The 12,269-nt window shown below is 43.2% G+C and overlaps 1 protein-coding gene across 1 annotated transcript in view; it reads right to left on the minus strand.

The window, feature by feature from the left end:
- Positions 1-10,388: 10,388 nt before the first annotated feature.
- The window catches only part of ttc17 (tetratricopeptide repeat domain 17), a 53,562-nt gene continuing 51,681 nt past the window's right edge, over positions 10,389-12,269 (minus strand). The window contains exon 25 of the mRNA XM_056278594.1: positions 10,389-11,483. Coding sequence (XP_056134569.1) covers positions 11,352-11,483 — 132 coding nt within the window. The 3' untranslated portion in view covers positions 10,389-11,351. The remainder of the gene's footprint in view (positions 11,484-12,269) is intronic.

Here is a 12,269-nt window from a genome sequence, read left to right on the forward strand (position 1 = left end):
AGACTGCGGAGTGGCCTGTGCATCTGTCGCCATCTTCCAATGCTGTGATTGCAACTATCCTCCAATCCTCTGTGAATAGTACACACGGCCATGGTAACTGTAATCATGGTAATTTAATAAAATAAAAACCCATCTTTGTTTTCGGTCGTCATGCCGTTGTGTTGTTTATAAGGGTGGGGACGCCTGCAGTCAGGTGAGAGTGAAGAGGTCACTTAGATGGGTGATGAAACGTTTCTCTCAATAAACGCTGTGTCCAGATGAACTGATCCACCTTTCTGGGGTTGCTACACCCGGATTCTTGAGCATGCATCACGAGACGTGTGGTGTGAGCTCGCTGTGTGTTAGGCCTATAAGAGATGGGTTAAATATTTGAGACGACATAGTCACTGAGTTTTGCAATGTTTCCAAGCATTCTCCATCACATTATGCAGCAACCCTGAGTATCATGAAATATCCAGTGCGTATGATGGAAACATGACATTATTATTTCAGGGGCTAAAAGGGGACATAGTGTGCAACATCAACACAGGGCATAGTAGATGATGGAGACATGAAAGTCACTTTATTCAACACTATTCTTACAACGAATTGTAATTTGTTTTCTGCATTTAACCCCATCCTATGGTACAGGAGCAGTGGGCAGCTGCAGCGGCCGGGGACCAACTCCGGTTCTTTTTTTCCCCATTGCCTTGCTCAGGGGCACAGACAGGAGTATTAACCCTGACATGCATGTCTTCTTGATGGTGGCAGGAAACTGGAGCACCCGGAGGAAACCCACGCAGACACGGGGAGAACATGCAAACTCCACACAGTAAGGACCTGGGACAGCCTGGGGTTTGAACCCAGGGCCTTCTTGCTGTGAGGCAACAGCGCTAGCCAAGTGACATGCTAAGCAGTGGTGACCAGGTGCATCACAGATTTAGCGCTACCCAAGAGTGCTTTGTTACGTGATGAAGAAATAAAAATAAAATCAGTACTGTGTGGAAATTGCAGGAAAGTAGAGACGGACAATTTCTCTCGTTGACTACACGAACGTGTGTATCATTTATTCTTCCATACAAAATAACCATCATCAACAACATGGCGCTGCTCCAACCATCCTCCTCCTAGCTCCACCCTGTAAACCTGTAAACCCTTTCTTAAAGGGCCCATGTCTGCCTACCCCAGAACGTCTACTATCACTACTACTACTACTACTACTGCCACTACTACTACTACTACTACTACTACTTTCGGCTGCTCCCGTTAGGGGTCGCCACAGCGGATCATCTGTTTCCATTTCTTCCTGTCCAGTGCGTCTTCCTCTGTCACACCAGCCACCTGCATGTCTTCCCTCAGCACATCCATAAACTTCCTCTTTGGCCTTCCTCTTTTCCTCTTCCCTGGCAGCTCCATATTCAGCATCCTTCTGCCAACATCTCTCCTCCACACATGTCCAAGCCATCTCAATCTTGCCTCTCTTGCTTTGTCTCCAAATGGTCCAACCTGAGCGGTCCCTCTAATATAATTGTTCCTAATCCTGTCCTTCTTCATCACTCCCAGTGAAACTCTTAGCATCTTCAACTCTGCAACCTCCAGCTCCACCTCCTGTCTTTTCGTCAGTGCCACTGTCTCCAAACCATATAACATAGCTGGTCTCACAACCATCTTGTAAACCTTCCCTTTAACTCTTGCTGGTACCCTTCTGTCGCAAATCTCTCTTGACACTCTTCTCCACCCACTCCACCCTGCCTGCACTCTCCTCTTCACCTCTCTACTGCACTCCCCATTACTTTGGACAGTTGATCCCAAGTATTTAAACTCATATGCTTTCGTCACCTCCACTCCTTGCATCCTGACCATTCCACTGTCCTCCCTCTCATTCACGCATAGGTATTCCATCTTGCTCCTTCTGACTTTCATTCCTCTTCTCTCCAGTGCATACCTCCACCTGTCCAGGCTCTCCTCAACCTGCACCTTACTTTCACTACAGATCACAATGTCATCCGCGAACATCATCGTCCATGGAGACTCCTGCCTGATCTTGTCCGTCAACCTGTCCATCACCATTGCAAACAAGAAAGGGCTCAGAGCTGATCCTTGATGTAATCCCACCTCCACCTTGAACCCATCTGTCATTCCAACCACACACCTTACCATTGTCACACTTCCCTCATACATATCCTGCACCACTGCTACATACTTCTCTGCAACTCCCGACTTCCTCATACAATACCACACCTCCTCTCTCGGCACCCTATCGTATGCTTTCTCTAAATGTACAAAGACACAATGTAACTCCTTCTGGCCTTCTCTATACTTCTCAATCAGAACGCCAACTGATTATGGTGAACTCTGCCCATATAGACCGCTACATACGTCCCCCCAGATTCACCATAATAAAAAAAGTCAACGTGGAGGGGGGCGGATGGGCCGGCCGCAACGGCTTCGCCGAACAGGTGCAGAGGCTGGGGTGCCTACAGGAGAGGCCTTAAGGACTCTGCAGCAGCGTGGGAGTAGGGCAGGGGGTGGAGGAACCTAAGGGGTCTTGTTGGGGGGGGGCAGGGTAGGAGGGTGCCCCCACCGTGGGGGCTGGGCAAGTCCAGCAGGTTGGTCCAAGTCCAGGTGAGCTGGTTTGAGGCAATCAACCGAAATGCGCTCATGCTTGTCGCCGACTTCCATGACAAACTGCTTGTTCCTGGTCTCCAGGATGCAGAACGGCCTGTCGTAGGGAGGCTGCAGCAGTCCACAGTGGGCGTCGTGGTGGATGAGTATGTATTCTGCTGACTGCAGACTTGTGGAGATGTGAGACTGTGAGGGGCCATGTTGCGAAGTGGGGACTGGTGCGAAAGCTCTGGCGTTATCCAGGAGCGTGGTCCGTTGATGGGCTGCAGACCAGGGAGCTATGGTGTTGGGAACGAAATCCCCTGGGAACCGCAGCAGCTGTTTGTAAACCAGTTCAGCGGACGAGGACTGGAGGTCCTCCTTAGGGGCAGTCCTGAGGCCTAGCATGACCCACAGGAGCCTGTGGACCCAGCTACTATCCTTCAGGCTGGCCCGAAGAGCGGCCTTCATAGAGCGATGAAACCACTCGCACAACCCATTGGCCTGTGGTAGGTACGCGGTGGTGTGGTGGAGCTTCACCACTATGCGTTCAAGAGCTCAGATGCAAACTGTGAGCCCGGTTCGAGGAGAGGTCAGATGGGGTGCCAAACAGGGCGACCCAGGTCCCCACGGCAAGGTGAGCCTTGAGTGTCTTGTATTTATCCTGCTGCGGAGGATTTTTGAGGAGGCTCACCACTCTGGTTGCTGTTGAACTGTGTAACGAATTCGGGGGGCAGCCCGGGAACCGCCGCGAACCCGTGTCTCCCGCACCACGGGCGACTACGTTACCGAGTCGACTAAAGGGTCCAACCCATTAGCTAGCGAGTCTAGTTATTCGTGGTCGTTACACTACCCCCCTCCTTCACGCTCCAGCATATCAGCTCCCTCACGCCGCTGGGCGCACGCGCTTCCGACGGCCTCACGGTCTCACCATCCGACACCAATGCAGCGAATTCGGGAGGCAGCACCGGAACCCCCGCAGCCGGGACGCGAACCTGGATCTCCGGCACCACGGGCGACAACGTTAACCAGTCGACTAAAGGGTCTGACCCGTTAGCCAAGGGCCACCGAGCCTATTGATCCGTGCACGTTACAGTATTTTGTGGCGTCCGCGGTGATTTCCCGCAATGCGAACTGCGCTTCCGTCTGGGCGAACCAAGCCGAGGCTGACGACTCCCACAACTCCGGCAGCTTGAGAGAAACCGCATTAGTCATCATGTTCATAAAGAGTTGTCTCTGGAAATGTCCAGCAGACCAACGCCGGGGTCACCAATGTGGAAACTGCAGGAAAATAGAGACGGACAATTTCTCTCATTGACCACACGAACGCGTGTATCATTCATTCCGTACAAAATCACCATCATCAACAACATGGCGCTGCTCCAACCATCCTCCTCCCAGCTCCACCCTGTCAGCCCGGAAACCCCTTCTTAAAGGGCCTGTGTTACCCAACCCAGAACGCCAACCGATTATGGTGAACTCTGCCCTTGAAGTCCGCTACAACCGTCCCTTACGGAAGGAAATGACAAATGTTTTGTTTGTCAAAGTGCCTCCAATCTTAGGATTGCTAATGATAAATTCTTAAAAAAAATAAAAATAATGATAAATATGAGTTCTTAGATGATTGTGGAAAAACGTGAATTATGTTTTATTAAAGGTTTCTATATTACCAATTTCATTTGTTGAGACTGGGAAAAAAATGACAAAATACTTTGTAGTTTTGATAAGATACTTTGTTTATGTACTTTTTTCTCGTTTGTTCTAAAATGCATTAGTATGTGTTGTCTTATAAGTTACAACCAATCAATCAGTCAATCAATCAATCGATCAATCAGCCAATGAACCAATGAATGAATGAATGAATCAATCAATCAGCTAGTCATTCAATCAACCAATCAATTCTCTTTAGAGGATGCTACTGAGGTGATGGGAGGTCTAGCAGTCTTTAATAAGAGTAAGTTTGAGGGTGTTGGTGATGGCAGTATAGAAATAGATGGACTTAGCCCATATCTGGCTATTGATGAACAAGCAGGATCCTGGTGAAGTAATCCTAATCTTTCTATAGTTTGGAATCCATTCAGTCCCAGAATATTAGTGGCAGACCATACTGTACACCCGTTCATCTTGCTCCTGTACAGCACACCAACTCACCGTCATTGGTAAGGAGATCCACCAGGATTAGTTTGGCTCCAGAAACCCAAGCTGTTTGATTTAAGAGTGTTTGCAGCAGATTCAGTCGATGCTGTACATTTGAAATCAAAGGTGTAGCTCAGGAGTTGTGCTTGACACATGGTTCAGTAGTATCACTAGGAGTAACACATGCGTTTACCCATCATAACTCAATATATTATTATTATTATTGTTATTGTTATAACCAGTACAACAACTGGCTAAAGCTCACATAGGCTTGAGTATATCCATTTCCTTAGAAGCGGGCCTGTAAACTATCTACCTTGATCACCACATCCATGCAGTATGCAATGAATACCTGCAGAATCTAACAGCAGCAATGAAGTGAAAGTACTGCATTTAGCTTGTATTTTACCTTTTGAAGCAGAACAAGAAATTCTATCACAAAAGTGGACAAGACTTTAACTTTGATGGTTGTCTGTTGAGGAGAATTTTCAAATGGTTGGCATGCTAAAGAAATGCTGTAGCGGCTAACAAGGCCAAAGTCAAGACTAGGAACAGAGCAGGTTGAGTCTTTTAAAGGCTGCAGCATTTAAGTTAATTCATCAAATACAATAGGATTACACTCCCATTACATTACTTCAGCGTATAGTCTGTTATGATGAAAGGAGAAAGTACAATCACCCTTTTGCAATTTTTTTTCCCCCAAAATGTGCATTTGATTGGCAAATAGTTTATTTACATGCGAAAAAGGAGGGGGGCAACAGGACACCTGCTTAAGTAAATGCTACAGCCATCATTAATGAACGCATCTGACCTTCCTTTAAAAAACAGAGTCTAAAAGAAAGTAAAGCAGCGAGAAAGGTCAGAGGGGAATTGTGGTGTTAATGACAATACAAATACACAGAGGTGCCATTAATTATTTTTTTAAAAATTGAACCGGGGAGAAAAAGCCTGCAAAATGCTTTGTGGCTGCAGCCAAGATTAACATGATGTGCACTTTATGATTTTCTATGTCCTTGTACAGAATCTGGAAAAGTTTTGGCAAGAATTTTAACTTGGAAACTGGGATTAGAATCAATCAGTGCCATGAACCTTGTTTTCCCCCTGCTATTCTGCAGTAAATGTTCTCTCTTTATCCTTAAAAAACCCCAAACAAAACAAAAACAAAAACAAAAATTAAAATAGGTTGCCTAGTTGCTGTGTCCTTATTTTTTCCAAGTTAGTGCTTTAGGATCTTTGAGATGAGGAGGTAACCCAATAGGACGATGGCACACCTTTGATCATAGCAGTAATACATGTGGCAGTTTTGGTTTTATATTTGTTTTCTATGGAGGCTACGAAGAAGTGTTTTCTGCAGGCATACATATCGGCATGCTGCCACAACTTACACACATTTGTTGACTACATTGTGTTAGATCTAAGGTGTGTCTTAAGGCATAGCCTACTGTATTGGCTTAGGAACTATAATTACATGTTGCTCTTGTACCAACATCTACTCTGTGTCATTATATAGCAGTGATGGGCAAAATACTATGTGATATGTTGCTAGTACAAATTTCACCATGAAACTGGATGGATATGACTTAGTATTGAAGCCCTCCCAAAAAATGGAACCTTCCTTTCCTTGATCTATTTCTCGAAGTCCAAACTGGACTTTTTTAGCTCCAGGTTTTTAGCGGTACACCAACCCGGTTGAAAACAAAGATCTGAATATGTCACCTCTCGAAGTCCTAGACCAATAATACTCCCCTTAGCAGTCCCAGTTCCCACTGGTAATAAAAAAATTGAGGTGAATAAAGGTCAACTGAGGTTGTTTTCATTGGAGACATGACATTAGCAAAGAGAAGAGTAGATCAGGAGGACGAAAACGGGTACAGAGAGGTGAGGTACAGATGAAGGGAAGGGATGTTTAACAAATTGTTTAAAGCCAGTTTAACAATTTCATCTCAAATTTAGTCTTGAGATAATCTTAGACTTTTATCAAATATATTTCGTGGGCCCAAAAGAATCTGGTTATCTTATCTCTCAATCTCTCCTTTTCCTTATTTTTGGACAAAAGCAAAAGAAAGCAGCATATTATTAAATGGCAATTTAAGACAAACTTGCCTGGTTTAGGTGTACTCGCCGTTTTTAGGCCTGTGGTCTACTTCATATTTGAAAAAATGCAAAAAGCAGGGTAGAGAGTAAAAAGGAGGGTGTGATGGATCGGCAAACATTCTCAGTGGCTCCATCACTTGTTTAACGTGCACTATGGAGAGTCACAGCACTTTCTCTACAGAGGGGTCACTTGAGGTCGGAGACTTCTCTTCTCCAGAATCTCTCATTCTGATATTGAACCGGAGGACATATAGGTTGGGAGCTGTATCAGCTGGAACTACTATTTCTGCCGGCATCAGCTTTAAACCCATGGGATAGTAGCCAGGCCTTTAAGGGCAGAGCATATGGACATACATCACAGAACGGGAGATGCATAGACATGGTCGAACACTGTGGTGAATAGTTTTGGCAAAGTCTTAACTCGAGTAGAAAATAATCTTAAACATATTGGGCTACACAAATAAAATTGACTTGACTTGCCTACAATTTATACCACAATTAGTGACTCACTAACAGAATCCAAATATTGGTTGGGTTGGTGAATAACAAGATTACAAATGTGATGCGACTTTTTGTTATTTTGCAAGCTACCATAGAAGCACAACTTCTTGCTCACTTTTCTTTGTTTGATTCTAGTTGGGGATGACAACACATTTCTTCTCAGATCAGACGTCTATCCACTGAGCAAAGGAGTACCTTCAGACCTTCTGAGTTGCATCATATATAGGAACAGAACCAGAAGTATGAGATGACAATTTTGTTATTGTTTGAATCTATGTCACACATTGGCAAGTTTTACTGCACGGAAACATACATATTGGAACAATATGGAAAAATAAAAATAAAATAAAATAAATAAAATGAAAAAATGAAGAAAAAATATATATGGAAAAAAAAAACATGAAAAAAAAATATTAGGGTCAACTTCGTTGTAAGCAAGTGATTTTTAGCCACCCGTGGAATGATATTCTTTGACAAAAATATTTCTCCATGCATTTGTAAAATGCAATTGACAAACACAGAATAACCCCATTCACATACAAGTCTATGGTTGCCATATTTTGTTCTCATCCACAAAAATAAAACCATTCAGTTCTATGGAAGCTATGAGTTCATATCAGTGTGGACAAGAAACAGTGTGCCTGACTAAAACGATGTGAAAGGCTTACTTTTGCATCGGTAACAATATGTATTTCTAAATCCAGCATAATGAGCGTGGACTTATAAATCAACACAACCATGCATGCAATAAAGTGCATTATTAAGGCTTGTCCTTTTTTTGCAGGCTTATGAAAAGTGCATGTAAATTTGGGTTTAATCAGTGCATAAACAACCTTAATTGCCTCAGCTGCACTAGGCTTGATAAATGACTCCCACTGAGTATACTCTCAAAAACCACTCAATGGATACAGAACCTCTCACACACCCATTCAATGCAATGTCTCTGTGGTGTGCTCACTCACATGCCTATTACATAACAGGGCTCTCACCCCCAGGCCTAACGCCCCTGACAAATCCATGCACGCTTAGCTGCACATGAGCTATATATATACTGTGCCCAAGACAGGCTGGTCAAAAATACCACTCCAGTCAATTATTCATTGAGAAACATTCCAAAACAGAACGAACAGCGGGTTGGGTGGGACAGGAATAGGCTGAGGGGCTAACAATAATAATTGCCATTAGCAATGTAGCTCTTAGTGGTACTGATGTTCTGAGTGGCACTGAACCTGAAATGAGGGTGTGGGGTGTGAGGGTGTATTGAGTAGGTGGGTGGGGTGGGGGCGCATGCAATTGTGCAAATTTACCTTCTCATGTGTTGCAATGGCATCTATAGGAGTCTGTGCATGCATGCCAAGCTTCTCTGCGACCGTCTTGTTCCCGTACAGGATTCTAAAAATAGCAAGCGGCTCTGTGTTTGTACCAATTTTAGCATTTGTGAAAAAAAAGGCTCTCTGATTTTTTTATGTGAATGGACACGCTGTTCCATCTTTTTTAATTTCACTTTTCTGATGAAACATGCTATGTTGCATTAGCAACAACCGCTCATTCAAATCAATGGCTGAGCACTGCTAGTTCCTTGTCTATGTAGGCATTTATTGCATATCCTATTGACTCCCTCATTTAGTTGTCTGTGAAACACTTGTTTTGAATGTTCCCATATCAATAACCATTTCTTTCTTGGGTTTCATGTCTCCAGGATTGTCAAACTATATTGTACACACATATTCAATTATTGTAAAGGAACGATCAATGAAATGGCATGCATATTTGAGTTGCTAGGTAAATAAGTTCCATTAAAACAGTGTCCTGAGCAGCCTTGTAAATATAATTTGAGAGGTCTCACATCCGTTAGGACAGAAAATGATAATGCAGCAAAATTTATTAAAGCCCCCTTACAGTGATTGCTGTTTAGTGTCCACTTGAAATATCAGCTGAAACAACTGCTTCATGAACAGTGATTTTGTGCAAGATATTTTTTTTTCCAATTTGTCTTTGAATATGAATCCACACTATTTGTATCTCTAGCCTGCAAAAAGTGGTGATATTCGGTTTACTGTGGAGTGTGGTGAAAGAATTGTTTTAGCTTTAGGTGGATAAGGTTTTGTACTTATTTTACACTTCAAAAGGTGTCATGTGTAATTCAACCTGAATCCTGACCTCTATTGTTCAGTGCTGCAAACAAATCAAGGCAAGGCAAGACAAACAAATTCAGAGAGAAAGGTAGTGGATACACAGCACATTGCCCAGCATCTGCTATTTTTGAACACCCTCAGTAGACAATGCTCCCTGCCATCGAGTCAGTTTGCAGAGTACAGTGAGTATGAGTCTTTTGGGTGGCAGAGGACCAAACAACTAAAACAACTCACTCAGCTTGGCTTCTTGTTCTTGATGAAAGAATTGGGTGGTGGTGGAGGTGGTGGTGGTGTGTGTGTGTGTGTGTGGGGGGGGTTATTGATACCCTGCCCTGCTCATGTCAACTAGTGAGATTATCATCCACAAAATATTACACATAACACCTTTACTTGTGCTGGTTGGTAGTGGCTTATAAGTAGGCATAATAAGTCCGCTATTTTCCCCTAAGACCCCGGTGTGGATTTTTTCCCCAACATTTACATTTTAATAATCATATAATAAAATAGTACAGCATTACAGTTGGTCATAAAATAATCGCTCTCATAGGAGGCTGGTTGGGCTGTTCTTTATGTTGTTTAAATAAAAACTGTACTTTAAATGTGGACTGTAGGAACTCCTGAAATTTGTGGAAGCCATATTTCCTTCAATAGCTTTTTTAAAAAGGTGAGATACTGCCACCCCAGACCTTATTTTTGGTGATAGGTGAGCCTTCTTTACATTTGGATGACATTATTTATGACATTATCCAGTTTTTAATTAGAGGATGTGTCCAACAAGTTTTCAGACTCCCCATCTTTAGGCTTAGTTTTGAAATTTTTTTCCATCATTTCAGCCTGTGTGCATAATGTTCAGCTGCAGATTTTTTGAAAGTTGCATAAGTCATTCACTGAGTGTAGAGAATCAATAAAAAAAAAGTCATACAGTACAACAGGTCAAGGTCAACATAAGCTTCAAGGAGATGGGACACCTTGAGTTTATTTCCCAAAGAGACAATGAATGGATGCATTGGAAAATATGTACTGATGGAGTTATATTCACACACTGCCATTACACTGTACAATTATTAATACAGATCTCAAGTTTTGAGTTTTTTTTTTTAAAGATGGCCAATGGCGAATCTTTTCTGCCAGGTGACTTTTATAAATTAAAAAGCAAATGAAGCATATTTCATTTCAACATTTTTGAAAGGTACTATTTGCTTGCAGCAAAATTAAATATCTTATAGGTCCCACATAAATAGGAATGATCTAAAAAGTGCAAAAACTGAAAATTTCAATTCCTTGTATGAAACAGACACAAAAGTGGCATTTAGGCCATCATTCAAATCAACCTCTTTTAACCCTTGAATAAAGAAGCAACATCTGTTACCATCTCAGCAAGACTTCGTGAGAAAAAAAACCCTCTCTGCATTAAAACGTCAAATTAAGTTAAAATATGGCGCCATCTTGAGGCCACAACTCACATACATGAAGTAAACAATAGCTGTATTGCCTTGGAAGAGTTGTGCAACATCATATACCAGTATTCCCTTTGGTTAGGATGTCACTTCCTTTTGTAAAAACATTAAAATATCTACTGTCTTTATGGACACTTGTATGACAAAAGTTCTTCCATACAACTGAAATGATGTGGGGCAAAATTATCTACAGTTTTACTTAGTAGCTTTTCAAGCCTATTTTCAACGGGTTTTGACTTTTCATAAACATGTTAATAAATCCAAAAAAAAAAAAAATTCCCGATTTCATTGGACATCAAACACCAATGCACTAGAAATAAGTACCCTGTTTCTTGTGCGTAAATAAGTTGCAGTCTACTAACATGTGCTTGTGTGTGTGTGTGTGTGTGTGTGTGTGTGTGTGTGTGTGTGTGGGCTACTCCTGGGATCAAAACGGTTTAGTGGTTCAGGGCTGGCGGCGTTCCCTCTTGGTGAGCAGGTAACACTGAATAGTTCTTAGGCGGTCTTTGGCGGGGGCGAACTCTGGCTGCAGCTTCAGAGTGGACTCATACCAGTGCATGGCCTTCTCGAACTCCTCCTGCCATCAGGAACCAAAAGAACCATGTCACCCAGCCAGCCACATTGTTTTCACTTTGATTTGACATCCATCTTAACGTCCTTTACTGTTAAACCATCAGTAGATGTTTAGCAATCGATGAAAAGCAAGTTCTCAATCTACCACTGTAAATCTGAGCAATTAGTTTTCTGTCCTCTTTTCTTTTTAATTTCCCCCCCTTTTCTCCCAAATTGTACCTGATCAATCACCCCACTCTTCTGAGCCTTCCCGGTCACTGCTCCACCCCCTCTGTGATCTGGGGAGGGCTGCAGACTACCACATGCCTCCTCCGATACATGTAGAGTCGCCAGCCTCTTCTTTTCACCTGACAGTGGAGTTTCACCAGGGGGATGTAGCGCGTGGGAGGATCACGTTATTCCCCCCCAGTTCCCCCGTCCCCTCCAAACAGGCTCTCTGACCAACCAGAGGAGGCGCTAGTGCAGCGACAAGGACACATACCTACATCCAGCTTCCCACCTGCAGACATGGCCAATTGTGTCTGTAGCGACACCCGACCAAGCCGGAGGTAACACAGGGATCTGAACTGGCAATCCCCGTGTTGGTAGGCAATGGACTAGACCGCCACACCACCTGGACACCCTCTGTCGTCACTTTTTACCAACCTTTTTCCTAGTCTTTTGCAAAAATTCCACTTCAACAAAAGCACACAATATTTAAAAGTTTGTATATGCCAAAAATTGGAAAATGTGGTCCACAAAATAATTTTGTTAAATAAGACCGCAAAAAGAACAAAGCAATCAGTGCGCT

The sequence above is a fragment of the Lampris incognitus genome, chromosome 4 (assembly GCF_029633865.1).
Source record: "Lampris incognitus isolate fLamInc1 chromosome 4, fLamInc1.hap2, whole genome shotgun sequence".
Lineage (NCBI taxonomy): Eukaryota > Metazoa > Chordata > Actinopteri > Lampriformes > Lampridae > Lampris > Lampris incognitus.